At 44.3% G+C, this 18,161-nt stretch overlaps 1 protein-coding gene across 1 annotated transcript in view; it reads left to right on the top strand.

The window, feature by feature from the left end:
* The window catches only part of SH2B2 (SH2B adaptor protein 2), a 168,350-nt gene extending 162,556 nt beyond the window's left edge, over positions 1-5,794 (top strand). Inside the window, exons 8-9 of the mRNA XM_069761316.1 lie at positions 1-61; positions 1,288-5,794. The exon at positions 1-61 is cut by the window's left edge and continues 111 nt beyond it. Coding sequence (XP_069617417.1) covers positions 1-61; positions 1,288-1,586 — 360 coding nt within the window. The 3' untranslated portion in view covers positions 1,587-5,794. The remainder of the gene's footprint in view (positions 62-1,287) is intronic.
* The last annotated feature ends 12,367 nt before the right edge of the window (positions 5,795-18,161 follow it).

An 18,161-nucleotide genomic window follows, 5' to 3' on the forward strand; every position in this document is an offset into this window, starting at 1 on the left:
TCTGGTGGCTCTGCGGACATCACTCTGCGTAGTTATGTTGTTGCACAGAACCCATCAGCCGGTAAGACTTACTGGTTTACTTTACAGTAACCCTCTACAGTAAAACTGAAAACTCTGCTTTGTCATGGAGGGATGTGAGCGTACCTTTAAGGGTATACAGGTCCCTGTTGTTGTGGAGATCCATGAGAGTTTTAGTACGAGTGGCTTCTTTACCACAGTTATTTGTCCAGGTCCCAAAGAGCAGATGTCATGAGCTGCATTGGAACCCGTACACGAAATTATTCTTAACATATAGCATTGCACAATGTACTAATGCACAAGTAATTTTTTCATTTCTGTCCCTATGTTATGGCACTTTGTTTAATATAACCAATTTATAGACAAGTGATATCAAACTAGCAGCCCGGGGTTTACATGAGCCCTCATTCCAAAAATGCAAAGTTGCAAAGTTTCTGCACTGTGCTAGCAATCATTCAAACAATAACAGTTTTTAATACCTCAATCAAACTAATATAACAACTGATTTCTCTAAAGCTCAAATATGCTCAAAACCATTAAAGTAAAGCACAGATGTATTGGGATTTTATTCCATGGAACAATGAAAAAAAATTGGAGCTTTTCGGGTCTATAAATCATCAGTTTGTCTGAAGGAGTAATAATGAAGCATATGCTGAAAAGAACACCCTGCCTACAGTGAAGCATTATGGTGGCTCAATGATGCTCTGAGACTGCTGTGCTTCCTCTCACATTGGAAACCTGCCTCATGTGGAGTAAGATTGATTCACCTAAGTATCATGAAATACCTAGGAGAAAACATCAGGTCTTCTTTGAGGAAGCTAATTCTTAGGCATCGTTGGATCTTCCATCAAGACAATGGTTCCAATCATACCTCAATGTACACCAAGACCTAGAAGATTCTAGAATGACCCAAGATTCCTCAGGAACACTTCCAGAAGCTGGTGTCTGGCTATGCATCATATTTACTGCAGGTCATAACAGCAAGAGTGGCTGTACGAAGTACTAAAGACACTTATAAAGGGGACGAACAACTCTGAACCTGCAGCAATAATTAAAAAAAGCATTTTGGGTTAAATATTGATAAACCACTTGTTATATTAGCTGTGTTGGGCTATTTAAATTGTTCTTGTTTCATTAGTTTATTGCAAACAGCAGAAATTTTGTAAATTTTGCTATTCATAAAGTTAATTTACAATGGGGGTTGAATAATTTTGATTACATCGGTGCAAATGATCATTAGTTAATCCAGTTTTTTATTGTTTTTTTAAGAACCTGGACCTTCTGGTGTTGGCTTCCAGCAACAAGTCTGCAGGACTGAAACCCAATCCCAACACTACTTCTCTATTTCTGGTGGCACAAGCATCCAACCTGTAACTCCTCCAGAAAACTCATCTTCCACTCCCCATCCAGCATATCACAGAGTGGAAGGGACTCTTGGTGCCAGAAGTCGAAGCAACAGCGCTGAGCTTTTGCTTGAATCATCAAATGGAAGCACGGAAGACTACCATGAAACTGATGGGTCTCGGAGTAGAACAAGAGCTGTCGAAAATCAATATTCTTTTTACTGAAAAATACAATTTTAAGTCACAGCACTAATAATTTTCCACATTTATAATTTGAGTAATGGCCTATAATAATTAATAGTAAGCAATTTGATGTTATTAGAAGCCAGACCAACAACAGAACTCAAAGTGTATAGACTGAGAGATGAGAAACTTGTGCCATGGAATCCAGTGGCAATGGCTGGTAGTAATACCCCATCTTACTGGTTTGAAGTCCAGTTGTTTATAAAGTTTACTGCAGATTATTGAATACTAGAGTTGAGCAAAAAGCTTATCCGGACCCTGGTAAAGCTGCAACGTATTCGTAGTCCACGGACACCGTACCAGAGCCCTTTTAACTTCTCCTAAATGCCAAATTACGCTGCCCTTCTTCTGAATAGTAAGCCCAGTACAACAGAGGCTGAGGCACAATGCATGTGTGATGTTGCACCGGGTGTACTAAATAAAAGAGATGCCAGGGATGAGGACACAAAGGAGAAATTTGAAGCGCTTTTATCCGGTGGCCACGGAATCTTGAAGTGGCCTCTGTACCAGGGTTCTGCAAAACTTTTTTCTATGTTGTCTAAATGGATACATTTATTGTAAATTGGTGTATCATGTGTTGAACATGGATTAGTGTTTTGCTCACATAATTCCAGTCCTTATCAGAATGGCTAAAATATAGTTGTATATTGCAAGTTTGGCAATAAAATAGTAGTGTCAGAGACCTTCACTAGCTGCCACAGGCCACTCTTTGGAAGCCCCTGTCCCCACCATGTTTCTTTCTCGTTAATTTATACACAATGACTCAGAACATCTAAATCTTACACTCCTCAATTTTTGTAGCAAAAGCACAATGGTGCACAGCACAATTCATTCCTGCATGGTTTAGGCATCAAATCCAGGCTACTGATGACACTGGCAGCTGCATTGCTTATGGACACAACTTACACTTAATTCTACTCACACACTTATAATGGTATTCCCATCTCCAAGATCCTATCCCAATATGTAGTAGGTGTAATATTCGCAAATGTCCCCAATTAGAAATGCAGCATAGTTCTCCTGATTCTCCTTGTCGCTTACACTGTGTGCGCAGAGTATTGCAGTAGCTTAGGTATGCATGGTTACGACCACTCATATAATGACAGTTGACTAGAGATGAGCGAATATGTTTGGAAAACGATTGCCGAATCCGAATTTGCCATATTCGTTCCATATTTGTGCCGAATTTATGTTTGACGATAGTTTCCGAACATATTCGCTCACCTGTACTCCCATTGACTCCAATGGCGTTCGGCTATGTTCCGCGAATATTGCAAATACGGCGATCGCAATCCAAACCAAGTATTTAAATATTCACTCATCTCTAGTTGTAACCATCGATATCTAAGCTACTGCACACGGTGTAAGTGGAGATATTTGCTAATATTATTATTGTTATTACTACACCTATTGTATATTGGGGTAGGATCTCAAAGATGGAAATCCCCCTTTTAAGTAGGAATAAAACTGCAATCTAGTGTGTTCATCGCCATTTACATTGACTTTTCAAGAACTTGGGCCATCGTCACAAGCACCCCATAGAAGATGGAGATTGTAGTCTTTTGTAGAAGCGACACAGACCCTCTGCTATGGAAATTGGGCCTTTCAAAGGTCATCCAAATGCATCATGTTACATAATGCTGTGTAACTAGCCATCAAACAGCACCGTTCTCCAGCGTCTGCCAGATCAGCACCAGCAGAGTAAATTGCAGGTCTACGTGGGTCAGGGGTAATTGAGCAGATATACTTTTAGCCTCTGTACTGTTCTTATAAAGAACGGTATGTACTTTTTAATAAATGTTGCTTATCTAATGGTAATGTTTATTAAAGTGTACCTCCTATTATAAAACTGCTTTCCATAGCTCTGTATAACTGGAGGTAAGATATTTTGTAATATAACTTATAAAATTAAATGCTGCTTTAAAAACTTATCAATTTCCCCACCCGTTCACTCTAAACGCAGTGATACAATTTCCATAGGGGCTACGGTCTCACAATGAGGTTTTGGTGAGCTTTTTATGTTTGTGTATTTTCGAAAAAAAAAAAATTAAAAAGCTATTTTATTTAATGGGTGCAGAAATGGTGCAGAATATTCTGCACATCAAAAGCTCATCATGGGAACGTAGCCTTAGTCTTTAAACAAGAAATATTCTTACATTGCATCTTGGCTCGTTATATATGTTAATATTCGGTTACAGCACAAAAAAACAGATTCATAAATTAATAATGCGACCTTGATCACATTAAAGTTTGTATCTAGAGTTCTAATTTATAATATTACATGTTTCACATTTGCAGGAGAATATTTTTATTTTGTAGAGCTAAATACGGAGAGAGGAAAAAACCAAATGCTTAGGTTGGCAGATTCTGCAGGAGAGTAGGAAAGCAAACTTGCAGTTAACGTGATTAATTACTTGCTTAATTAATTAAAAAGATTAACCTTTTTTATTGTTATTTATTTGTGATGTGTTGCATTGAGTGGCACTCTTTTATCTTATGATCTCCAAGTTGCAATGATGCATTATCAAATATATACCGGTATATGTTTTTGTCCAATGGAAATGCAAAAATCAATGATAAAATTACCGTATCCTATGAAATCCATTGTTCATCCTTACACAAATTTATGACTTTTTTTTTCTAAGGGGATGTTTGGCTTTGATCACCAATTTTTAAATGTCCTCAACGGCATACTCTGTTTGGGAATATCATCTATTAGAATGACTGGAAAGACGCTACAAAGAATGTTGCTTAGTAAGAAAAAACCTTGACTTCAATGGGAAACATGCAGTGCTTCATTTCCCATGTGGTAGGGCTGTAGGGGAAATTAACTCAACTTCCAGGTAATTTTATCAATTAAAGCATAACGGAGAGAGACAAAGCGCAAATAGGGTCTTATGTGGGGAAAAAACAGATATGGAGGAAAATAGCACAATTGCGCTCACCTAGTTTGGGTTGTGTACACCCAACTAAAAACGCTTGAGGCTACTGCAGACCCACAAGCAATTAAAGCATAAGCAATGGAAAAACAGGTGGGTTAATTCTAAGTGTTTTCAAGCATATAGCTTCTTCAACATAGGAGCGTGATTGTCCTGATGAAGAAGTCATATGCTTCGAAACGCATTGATGAATAAACCACTTACTGTTTAGATTGGCATCCATCATTCTTCTTCCAACAGTAGTGCAGAATTAACCCATCTGTTTTTTTCCAATGCATATGCTATCATTTAAAGCCTAGCTCTACATCTATCAGCTGTGGGAAGTCCTGTGAGCATTTTACCATTTGGCGGATCATTTTAGCCAGAAATGATTGGTCCATTATCGACAAAAACCTTAATTTTCAAACTATGTACACTGATGAGTTTGAACTTCATTGCTAGTATGATTAAATCTGTTTTCATAAATGGTCCAATAATTGTGATGATGTAAACCATCTAATGTTCTTCTGATTATGGTAGCTGAGGAAGGCATAGACCTACTGATATGATAAAATCCTGAAAAACCCCTTTAAGACAATTCAAAGCCATAGCTGTAATGATGTTACAAACATCTCCCCAGAATCTTGCTGTACGGTATTGTTCTTTAGTTTTCTTATGAAATAAGGTAAATACATTATATCAGCTAGTTACAAAATAAGGATCCATGTATTGTCCAGCATCTAAAATTTTTAGTTATTTTTTCCAATGTGGGCCTGGTTGCTACAGTAGCCCTCTGACCATATGTGGTCACCATTTATGAAGAAAAGAGCCTGCAGACCTCAGAAATTAATTATTTTGCAGACTGGAAGCCCCACTATATTTGTGCATTATTAGACCCCACTGGGTTAGTACTGTGAATAGAGGAACCGCTGAGTAGGTATTAACTAGTCAGAACTAAACACAGATTCCATCTATCATTTGGCTTTATTTTTACATATTCACAAGAATAAAAGCACCTTTGATTTGATATGAATTCTGTTACCACAATACAATAAAGACGGTCAGTAATTACTATGTTATATTTTTTAGAGAACCTTGTATACATTGTAGACCAAGTGTAAACATTTGTGTTGTTGTATAATTGTTACATAATTTAAAAACTGCCAAAATACGTAAGAAACCGAAGTTTTTGGTAAGGTAATGAATATTTCTATGTTTCCTTTCTCTTAGTGTTTGTTGCTTTTAAAGTCGTTAATAAAAGATGCTTAATTACGTCTCGTTAATTTTATATGTAAAGCGTGAGAAGAATTAAGAACATTTTCAAAATGTCTGGACGCGAATTCGTTAATACAATGCAATATTTATAGTCATTTCAATAAAAGTGCCAATATACACAACACACTAAAGTTGACAAAAATAGCTGACATAAATCATAATAAACATTTGTGAGATAAAATATAACAATGAATGATCATTGTAGCTGACCAATCTCAGGCCGAGGTCATCTGAATTGAAGTTGGCCGTGTTAGATTATTTTGTCTGATAGTGGAATGAAATATCTTTTCCCTTGTTTGAAACAATTTTCCAAGAAAAATTGTTGGTTGAATATGTGTGGCCAAAATGAATGACTGTAACAGCCAACATGAGCTGCAGTGTGCAGGACCTAAGTATCAGTCAACCATCAAATTATTTGATCCAATATACATTGTTATATTAAGGCGCTCTTTTGCAACATCGTAGATACTCGTAATATCGAAGTCAGATAAACCTGCCAAATTAGGCGAGACTGAATGACCAGGTGATATGTAAATGCATGGGTACCTCCCCAACTCTTCCCCCCCACAGCTGATATCGGAGAAGCCAAGAATCAAGAAGGTGGAATTTCACCATGTGGTTTTCAGAGTAGATAATCAGCTGTTGTCTGCAATCATCTGCACAAGGATCAGGCAGTTGAAATGTCAATGCCAAATCTTTTTGTTTTCAGGGAAGATAAGCTTCTAATATAGGTCTTGCAGCGACTTTCTTCTCTCTCCAGGGATGGAATTCAGCCAGTTCTCACTGTTTTAGGGGAACTGGTTGTTAAAATTGCTAGCCGCCTTGGCGAGAAGCAATGCCTGCGACATTTGTGCTGACGTCAACTGACGGCCTTTTTCGCGCCGCATATGGAGCAGGAAGAAGAGGATGTTGTGGGAACGCTGGCAGGTAAACAGGATATTTTCTTTTATTTGTGTGTTACAGAAGAATGTCATATGGGGGACATAAGGGCCCAGGATGGGGCATTATTACAAGAAGGTGGAGGACATTATTACAGGAAGGAGCCTTGATGGGTGACACAGTTACTGTATGGGGGCCAGAATGAGGAACATAGATTTGGTAGATGGTGGCAAGTGAGGGACATAATTACTGTAGAAGCCAAACAGGGGACATTATTACTGTTGTAAATAAAATTTACTTTTGAGGATACTGCTTTCCATAGGGGAAACAAAAGAGAGGTCCTGTTACTGTGCAGGGCGGCCCTATGTCGCTTTTTTCCTCCATCTGGCGCAGTGTAGAAGTTGGGGAAAAAGTGGGGAATGTGCTGCAGAAGCTATAGATGACTGCCTGTTGCTTTCTACAGAGATGAGTTCTGGCTGGAAAAAGTCATAGTGGTCTGCTCTGGATGAAGAAAAGCGAAGAGAAAGGATTTAATTTAGAGATGTCACTGGTAAGTCATTCTATTACTTGTACATTTACATTATACACTTTATACTATATATAGCGCTCTTGTGTATTATGTCACTAGTGATTACTGTTACAGAAAGCGAACACACTTTCTAAGCCCAATATCCGTGTGGGCACAAAAGCCACAAGTGTCATTGCAGCATATGGGTGTTACACACGGAAAACAGCGACACGTAGAATTACACAGACACGGGCACGGGCTCCTATACCGCACCCTCATGTTTTACCTGATACCCTTACGGATGTATTTTCAAGTAATTCTCCAATAAAAGTTCATGATCTTCACAGCTATATTGGGGTGAGTGCCGCATTATTCTCCTTCTTCTTGCATTTGGACTAGTTACCGCTCTGCTTTCCGGCCGCTGTGCTTACACAGGGCAGAGAAGCAGAGCGCCGAGGAACAGACAGCGGAAGGTAAGTATGTAGTGTTTTTTTTTTTTACTTTTACGCTGGTAACCAGGGTAAACATCGGGTTACTAAGCGCGGCCCTGCGCTTAGTAACCCGATGTTTACCCTGGTTACCAGCGAAGACATCGCTGAATCGGCGTCACACACGTCGATTCAGCGATGTCTGCAGGAAGTCCAGCGACGAAATAAAGTGCTGGACTTTCTGCAACGACAAACGACATCACAGCAGGATTCTGATCACTGCTGTGTGTCAAACTGAACGATATCGCTAGCCAGGACGCTGCAACGTCACGGATCGCTAGCGATATCGTTCAGAGTGACGGTACCTTAAGGGCTCCTTCCCTATCCCTAAAGCTACGGGCATCCTAGCTATCTCTGCATCCCGGAATACTTCTAACAGTGTAGAGACCAGGACCATGTACCTTGACTTATCAGCCTTTATCTGTCCCCTCCCCCACCCAGGGAAGTAGGGAGTAGTTCTATATAAGAATACACAAACCAGACTAGCAAGTGAAGATGTATACAGATAAATGAAAATACCAATCCTACAAATATGCCCTCACAAACTAAAGAGTGAAACACCGGGAAGTAAAAGCAAGAAACAACCAAATAGAAGAGGATGCATACAGACATCACCAAGCAACAGTCTTTACAACAACACTCCAAACACCTCCAACTCCACACCAGGCAGTATAAAACCAACACTAGCAATTCTGATTGCCATAGGGGAGTATATACATACCTCCCAACCGTCCCGGATCCAGCGGGACTGTCCCGATTTTGACAGTCAGCCCCGCGATCCCGGGCGGGACATTAATTGTCCTGCACTGGTTGGGAGGTGTGTAATATCACCCAGTCAGCTCCCTGAGTCCCTGCACCCGCAGAGTAGCACACCACATATTGGCTGCTCTGTGCGCACAGGACCTGTGATGAGGTCACAGTATGGGAGGAGTCAGGGGGTCACATGATCGGGAGGACCTCCGTGTACAGGACTCTGCTGGTTGTCATGGCGCCGGACGAGGGTAAGCGTAAGTGTGAGGTCAGGAGGTGTTTACAGTGTGGATGTAGCAGAGCCGTGTGTGTACAAGGTTTATGGATCGGAGCAGCGTGTGAAAGGTGTATGGAGCAGAGTCGTGTGTGTAAGAGGTGGACGGAGCCGTGTGTACGAGCTGTACGGAGCAAAGCCGCGTGTGTACGGAGCGGAGCAGCGTGTGTACGAGGTGTACGGAGCAGAGTCGTGTGTGTAAGACGTGTACGGAGCGGAGCCATGTGTGTACGAGGTGTGTGGAGCAGAGCCATGTGTGTATAAGGTATATGGAGTGGAGCAGCATGTGCAATGTGTATGGAGCGGAGCCGTGTGTGTACGAGGTGTACGGAGTGGTGCCGTGTGTGTACGAGATGTATGGAGCGGAGCCGTGTGTGTACAAGGTATACGGAGCAGAGCAGCGTGTGCAATGTGTATGGAGCGGAGCCGTGTGTGTATGGAGTGGTGCTGTGTGTGTGTACGAGGTGTACGGAGTGGAGCCGTGTGTGTGTACGAGGTGTACGGAGTGGAGCCGTGTGTGTGTACGAGGTGTACGGAGTGGAGCCGTGTGTGTACGAGGTGTACGGAGCGGAGCCGTGTGTGTACGAGGTGTACGGAGTGGAACCGTGTGTGTACAAGGTGTACGGAGCGGAGCAGCATGTGCAAGGTGTATGGAGAGTAGTCGTGTGTGTACGAGGTGTACGGAGTGGAGCCATGTGTGTATGAGGTGTACGGAGTGGAGACGTGTGTGTACAAGGTGTACGGAGCGGAGCCGCATGTGCAAGGTGTATGGAGCGCAGTTGTGTGTGTACGAGGTGTATGGAGTGGAGCTGTGTGTGTACGAGATGTATGGAGAGGAGCTGTGTGTGTACGAGGTGTACGAAGTGGAGCTGTGTGTGTACGGAGCGGAGCCGTGTGTGCAAGGTGTATGGAGCGGAGTCGTGTGTGTGCGAGGTGTATGGAGCAGAGTCGCATGTGTACGAGGTGTACGCAGTGGAGCCGCATGGGCAAGGTGTATGGAGCGGAGTTGTGTGTGTACGAGGTGTATGGAGCGGAGTCGCATGTGTACGAGGTGTACGGAGAGGATGCTGGCTGTGTCGGATCGGAGCAGATATTGCTCCTCGCTCTGGCACAGGAGACACGGAGAGGTCTTTATCAGTGGCGTATAACAGCTGCAGCGACGTGAGCAGTCAGCGGTGCAGCTGGATGACACCATTCAGCGCCATGGGAGTGGAAGCTGCCGGCTACTGCGAGGGTGCGCGGTGAAAGGTGTGTGTGTGTAGTGATGGAAAAGGCAATGATGGGGGTGGGGTAACCATGTGTGGCCAATATACTGTGCCCAGCATTGTGTGGGGCCATTATACTGTATGGAGCATCGTGTGGGGCCATTATACTGTATGGACCATCACGTGGGGCAAGTATACTGTACGCAGCATCATGTGGGGCCATTATACAGTATGGAGCATAATGTGGCCATTAATACAGTATGGAGCATTATGTGTGGTCATTATACAGTATGGGGCACTGTGTGGCCATTATACAGTATGGAGCATCATGTGGAGCCATTATACAGTAAGGAGCATCATGTGTGGCCACTATACAGTATGAAGCATCATGTGGGGCTATTATACAGTATGGAGCATAATGTGGCCATTATACAGTATGGAGCATCATGTGTGGCCATTATACAGTACGCAGCATCATGTGTGGCCACTATACAGTATGAAGCATCATGTGGGGCTATTATACAGTATGGAGCATAATGTGGCTATTATACAGTATGGAGCATCATGTGTGGCCATTATACAGTATGGAGCATCATGTGTAGCCATTATACAGTATGGAGCATCATGTGGCCATTATACAGTATGGAGCATCATGTGTGGCCATTATACAGTATGGAGCACTGTGTGGCCATTATACAGTATGGAGCACTGTGTGGCCATTATACAGTATGGAGCACTGTGTGGCCATTATACAGTATGGAGCACTGTGTGGCCATTATACAGTATGCAGCGTCATGTGGGCCCATTATACTGTATGGAGCATCACGTGGGGCCAGTACACTGTACGCAGCATCATTTGGGGCCATTATACAGTATGAAGCATCATGTGTGGCCATTATACAGTATGGAGCATCATGTGGGCCCATTATACTGTATGGAGCATCATGTGGGGCCAGTACACTGTACGCAGCATCATTTGGGGCCAGTACACTGTACGCAGCATCAATTGGGGCCATTATACAGTACGGAGCATCATGTGTGGCCATTATACAGTGTGGAGCATCGCTTTGGACCAGTACGCTGTACGCAGCATCATTTGGGCCCATTATACAGTATGGAGCATAATGTGTGGCCATTATACAGTATGCAGCATCATGTGGGCCCATTATACTGTATGGAGCATCACGTGAGGCCAGTACACTGTACGCAGCATCATTTGGGGCCATTATACAGTATGGAGCATCATGTGTGGCCATTATACAGTATGCAGCATCATGTGTGGCCATTATACGGTATGGAGCATCACGTGGGGCCAGTACACTGTACGCAGCATCATTTGGGGCCATTATACAGTATGGAGCATTATGTGGGGCCATTATACAGTATGGAGCATCATGTGTGGCCATTATACAGTATGGAGCACTGTGTGGCCATATTTTTTTGTTTATAATTATTGTTTACGAAACATTGTGATCAGAAGTACTAAATGGGTGTGGTTGGAGCATGACTAGTTGTGAAATGGGTGTGGTTAGAAGTGTGGCTAAAGTTTGCCACCGCATGCTGTGCGCGCCGCTAACTTTGTCCCTCTTTCCCTTCCTCGAAAGTTGGGAGGTATGGTATATAGAGCAGAGGAGAGTTGCCAACAATGAACAGTGGAGACCATCAAAGCAGAAAAGCTTCTGAGACTCAACTGAACAGACCTAACCTATGCACTGCTAGTGGATGGGGATTGCAAATGATGAAGTAGAGGGGGAGGGGGCCTACAAATGATGAAGTGAGAGGGAGTGGGACTGCAAATGATGAAGTTTAGAAGGAGGGGGACTGCACATGATGAAGTGGGGAGAGGGGGACTGCAAATGATGAAGCGAGAGGAGGGGACTGCAAATGATGAGGTGAGGGGGAGCAGGACTGCAATTGATGAAGGGAAGGGGACTGCAAATGATGAATTGAAGGTGAGGGTGGGGACTGCACATGATGAAGTGAGGGGGGACTGCAAATGATGAATTGAAGTGGGGGGTTGGGAGAGCAAATGATGACCTGAGGGGACAGCAAATAATGATGAATTTTAAGGGTGGGGGATGGCAAATGATGTATTGAATGTGGGGAAGAGCAGTTGATAATGAATGTAGGGTGGGAGAGAGAGAAGACATGACAATGAATTGGGGCGGAGGAGGGCATGTAAATATAATTGGGGGAGCGGGAGGTACATAATGGGGGCATTGAGGACACAGTGACTGGTAATGAATTGGGGGAAAGCGTACAGGGGCTAATTATGGTAATTTATAGATTTATTAGGTGGGGAAGTGGCTATGTATAGTTGGTGGGGGCACAGTGGTGGATTATAATTTATATTTGGAATGGTGGGTTTCATAATAACTAATTATATATTAATGGTGGGCGCACCTCTGTATTTTGCTGTGTAGTGTAGAAGAAAAGGAAAAGTGGGGAATGTGCTCTGGAAGTGGTGATGTAAGTAACTATGTGTTATTTTTTGCAGAGGCTAGTTCTGGCTGGAAGAAGTGATGGTGATCTGCACTACATGAAAAAGAAAAGCAAAGATGAAGGACTTCAGCTAGAGACGTCACTGGTGAGTCAGTGTGTTACCTGTACACTGACACTATACACTGTATACTATATACAGAGCGCCTGTGTATAATGTCACTGGTGATCCCTGTATTACCTGTACGCTGACACTATATACAGAGCTCCTGTGTATAATGTCACTGGTGATTGCTGTTTTACCTGTACACTGAGCTCCTGTGTATAATTTCAGTGGGGATCACTGTATTATCTGTACACTGGTACTATATACAAAGCTCCTATGTATAATGGCACTGGTGAACCCTGTATTACTTGTACACTCACACTATATACTGAGCTCCTGTATATAATGTCACTGGTGATCACTGTATTACCTGTACACTATACAATATATACAGAGCTCCTGTGTATAATGTCACTTAGTATTGTAAGTTTTCTCTGTCGCCCATGACGGCGCAACCCAGAGGGGGTCCGCCCACCAAGGACAGGAAACCTACAGATAAAAAGGCGGTACCACTCTCCCGCATCAGTTGGTTTCCTGTCCTTGATGGGAGACCTACAGACTTACCAGAAGAATCAGCATCTCTCTGGTGGGAAGAATCCTGCTTTTCTCTAGCCATAGAGTATGGCTACTCCCTCCATGGCTGTCTATAATACTGACAAGCTTGCCTCTTAGGATATGTATATGCGTGTAGTGTCAGTAAAATAGGAGTGATGATCCACGTTTCCCTTTCAACATTTCTAATGAGAAGGCCAACTCTGGTGATGTTAGGAAATATTACCTGCCGGATTGTGTATTCCTTAGTTGCAATAACATCCAACCCTTGTTTAGGGTTTAGACACCTAAGGATTCGGAATAGACGTGATCTCCTGGATGAGTAATGTGTGTACATCCTAATGCTCTGCCATTATCCATGTACTAACTGTTATTGGTTTGATCTTCCCGCAGTCCAGGACTGGAGGCTAGTGCGCATGCGCGGGGTGAGAACGCGCCCTTATGACGCAAGCAGACGTCGCGGTGCATGACTGGGTAATCCAGTCTGAACAGGCACATGTTGCTTCTCCAAGTCCCCTCCTCGTGGAAATATAGAGCAGGTGGTCGGGGGCCGGTACTCAGAGCCCCAATATATGGCAATGGTCAAAAGGCTGGTCACCCAGACTTCTCTGGTGCAACTCCTCAGAATATTAGCCATAATATTGATCGTGAATGTTTCCATGAGTAGAGAAGACCATATAGGAACCACCAAACTGCTGGCGGGGGGGGGGGGGAAGGATACCTGGAGGAACTTCCTTTCAGGTTCAAAGTTAGAAGAGGGAGTTTAACAATAACAACTGTCTTAGAGTTTCTGCAAGGAATTGGAACAGGGACTAGCCACAAATACTTTAAAAGTTCAGGTCTTGGCTTTAAGGGCCCTGTACAATTAAGACCCGGCTGGGTATCTGGGATATCCAGGTTCATCAAAGCGTTGGCCAGGTCTAGACCCATCCTCTCTCGGTTTACTCCTTCTTGGAATTTAAACTTGGATATTATATCCCTATCCAAACCTCCTTTTGAACCCCGGTCAGAGGCTTCTCTGGGAATCTGTCCCTTAAAACATCACTTTATGAATCGGTGGGTTTCCAGGTTCATCAGGGCAGCAGGTAGTTCGAGGCCACTTCCAGTAAAGTTCCCTTCAATGGGATTTATTTTCGGTCCTTAAAACCCTGTCTAAACCACCTTCGAACCCTTAGAGGATATCCCATTAAAACTCCTATCCCTCAAAACATCCCTGCTCATCGCCCTCTCATCTGCTCGTAGAATAAGCAACATACAGGCACTATCTGCTAACCCTCCTTATACACGGTTTTTAGAGGATAGTGTTACTCTCAAAATAGATCCAGCATACCTCCCGAAGGTGGCATCCCGGTTCCGCAGAACTCAAGAGATATCTCTACCCTCCTTTTGTCTTAACCCTAAAAATAGGGAGGAGGAATCATTGCATACACTAGATGCGAGGAGATGCTTCATACAGTACTTAGAAGCCACCAGAGAGAGTAGGGAAGATGCCTCTCTTTTTATGTGCTTTCAGGATCCCTGGAAGGGGAAAAAGGCCTCCAAAGCTACTCTGGCGAGATGGATCACAGATCAGCCTATCATACTCATCAAGTGGAATGTCTGTTCCAGTGGAGGTCAAGGCTCACTCAACGAGAGCAGTGACAGCTTCTTGGGCGGAGAAGGCCGGAGCTTCGATTGACCAGATATGTAGAGCTGCTATTTGGTCATCACCTTCCACATTCTATAGGCACTATAGATTGGACCTTATCTCCTCTTCGGACCTTACTTTCGGTAAAGGGTTCTGGAAGCGGTGGTCCCTCCCTGAATGTACTATCTATGCAAATCTCTCCGTGGTGCCGTCATGGGCGACAGAGAAAAATATAGTTCTTACCGATAACGGTATTTCTCTGAGCCCATGACGGCACCCGTACATTCCCTCCCTTCACTCATGGGTGTGCACGTTAATATAGTGCCATAGTTTATTTATGACAGGTCACGCGGTATCTCAATTAAGTTAAGTAATATTGAAACTAATAAGCTGTTCCATAGTCTCCCATCGTTCTCTAGTAAACAACTGATGCGGGAGAGTGGTACCGCCTTTTTATCTGTAGGTTTCCTGTCCTTGGTGGACGGATCCCCTCTCCGTGGTGCCGTCATGGGCTCAGAGAAATACCGTTATCGGTAAGAACTATATTTTTTGTTATTAATGTTCAGCATAGTAGTATTCAGTCACTAGGGGGTGGTAATATGTGGTCTGTTCATGGTGTGACGGTTTTTGTCTCTTGTATGTGGTATTAATTGTCATTTTAAAAAAATGTAGGTTACACGTTCCGTTAAAGAAAAATAAATAAAAATATAGCTACAAAAAAGTACTGGTTTATTTAAGAAACGTTTAATAGGTTAGAATAGAGTAGGGCCTGGCCAAAAGAGTCTGCCTTGTCATGGTGGCGGCTTAAAAAATCTTTTGGACAGAAAAAAAGCTGCTGGCTATGTATGTGATCTGGTGATAGGAACTGTTAATGTGTGATTGGTGAGGACATGGTGCAGGAGTGCAGTTTTTCCAAGAGTGGGAGGTGGGACTGTGGAAGGCTCAAGGGGTGGAGGCCGAGCTGGGGATGAGTGTGGGTGGAGTCTCAAGGGAACCCACAAATTTTGCCAGTATGGGGTCCTGAAATTCCTACAAAATAATAAACATAAGCAATTCTATATAAAAACAATTTTCTGTGTTTTCTACAGTTTGCAAATTATAATACGCACCCCAAATTTTGATGTAGAAAATAGGAAAAAAATTGTTTTTAAAATGGTGGAGTGCCTTATGATTTGTTTTAATGGCAGCTTACCTGGCAGTGGTGGTGGTGGAGCTGGGTCACTGATTTAAGAGGTTGGCAGTGGCGGGAAGAGTGGGGCCAGTAGCATAGCTACTGGGGGGCAGAGGGGGCCATTGCCCTGGGCCCCGCGCTCTGAGGGGCCCCACCCGGAGCTACGCTACTGTAACTGTAATGTAACAGTTACATTCTGCGACAGAGCAGGGAGAATCGATCTCCCTGCTCTGCCACTCGGCTGCTATGGGCGCCTGAGCAGGCAGGGGGTTGCGGTACCAGCAGTGGACCCCCCGCCTGTCATCGCAGGGTCAACTGTATCGGCATCTAGCTGATGCCGCTGACCGCACTGATGAGGGAAGGAGCACTACGCTCCTTCTCCCATCATCCCACTGTCAGTGTCTGACGACGCCGACACTGACAGGGGGCGCAATGACGTCACTGCCCGGTGCCCACGGTCCGGAGGTGAGCGGGAGCAGGGAGCAGTGCAGGAACCAGCAAGAAGAGAGGGGAGTATACATTTATTGTTTTTCTTTATGGGGGCTGCTTCTATATTACAGGGTATGTCTGTGTGGGGGTGTGTTTTGCCTTATACTACAGAGTCTGCCTGTGTGTGGGGGGATGCTGCCTTATTCTACAGTCTGACTGTGGGGGTGTGTGCCGCTTTATACTACAGAGTCTGCCTGTGGGGGGTGCTGTCTTATACTACAGGGTCTGCCAATGGGGGGCTGCCTTATACTAGATGGTCTGCCTATGGGGTGCTGTCTTATACTACAGGGTCTGCCTATGGGGTGCTGTCTTATACTACAGGGTCTGTCTGCCTATGCGGTGCTGTCTTATACTACAGAGTCTGCCTATGGGGTGCTGTCTTAAACTACAGGGTCTACCTATAGGGGCTAACTTATACTACAGAGTCTGCCTATGGGTGACTAACATACTACAGAGTCTGCCTATGGGGTGCTGTCTTAAACTACAGGGTCTACCTATAGGGGCTAACTTATACTACAGAGTCTGCCTATGGGTGACTAACATACTACAGAGTCTGCCTATGGGGTGCTGTCTTATACTACAGGGTCTGCCTATGGGGCGCTGCCTTATACTACAGAGTCTGCCTATGGGCCGCTGCCTTATACTACAGGGTCTGCCTATGGGAGCTGCCTTAAGTTATAGAGTCTGCCTATAAGGGTGCAATATATAATATAGAGTAGGCCTATGGGGAGCGCATTATACTATTTGGAGTCCTATGAGGAGTACATTATACTATATTGAGGATAATCTGGTGCATTATACTATATGGAGGCTATCTAGGGGCCATCATACAGTGTGGAGATCATCTTACAGTGTTGGAGCCATCAAACAGTTTGGGGGCTACTAAGGCTTGGTTCCCATTGCGTTAATGGGAACGCGCTAACGGACAGTGTTGCACGGCGAAATTAACGCCGTGCAACGCGTCCGTTAGCGCGCCCATTCACGGCAATGGGAACGCGCAGCACTAGCGCGTGCCATGTTCGGCACGCGCTAGAGACGCGCCGGTGTTTCCTGGCGCGCCGCGGACGCTGCTTGCAGCGTCCGATGCGCGCCCGCGGTCCGTTCCCCGCTCTCGCAGATCGGGGATCTGCGAGAGCGGGGACGTTACCGCGACCCCGGGACGCGGCCACATTAAAAACGTTGCGTTAGCGCAACCCGCTAGCGCTAGTTCTAAACGGGTTGCACTAACACAATGTGACCCTAGCCTAAGGGGTCAGTATACTGTGTGGGTGGTACAGTGAGGGGGCATTATACTGTGTATAAAAGAGCATCATACTGTGTATGGGGGAGCTGTACAGGGGGGAGACTCGGGACATTATTCAATGCACTTATTGTTATAGGGGAACTCAGGTTACTGTGACTGTTAAAGGGGCACACACAGGACAATATTACTTTTTATGGGACTAAATGTGGGCCCTGTTTTCAAGGCACTTGCACCCGGCATTACTGTATTCTAGAGGGTTGCAGGATGAAGAGTTTGTGCAGGTCGGGAATAGATGGCGATGGCTGGAATGTGAGATGTTAAACATGTCGTCGTTGTTTTCTCTGTAGCAGAGTAGTGGCTGGAAGAAGTTGTCATGTCAGTCTGGGCCAGATGGAAAAGACAAGAAAAGTGAACGACTCCATCAGAAAGATCGTCAGCGGTAAGTCATTATCTGTAACTGTGCTGTGGTCTCTTATATGTTCTGTAGGGCTGGTCAGGGCCGTATTTAGAGTTTCTGCTGCCCTAGGCACTTTTAGTGCTGCCTCCCCCATTGGTGACTATGACACTATCCGCAGTGACTTTGGCAAGAATCGCTGATGTGAAAGTCGCCTTTTGCAGCAGATCGGGCAGTTT

The sequence above is a fragment of the Ranitomeya imitator genome, chromosome 3 (genome assembly GCF_032444005.1).
Source record: "Ranitomeya imitator isolate aRanImi1 chromosome 3, aRanImi1.pri, whole genome shotgun sequence".
Lineage (NCBI taxonomy): Eukaryota > Metazoa > Chordata > Amphibia > Anura > Dendrobatidae > Ranitomeya > Ranitomeya imitator.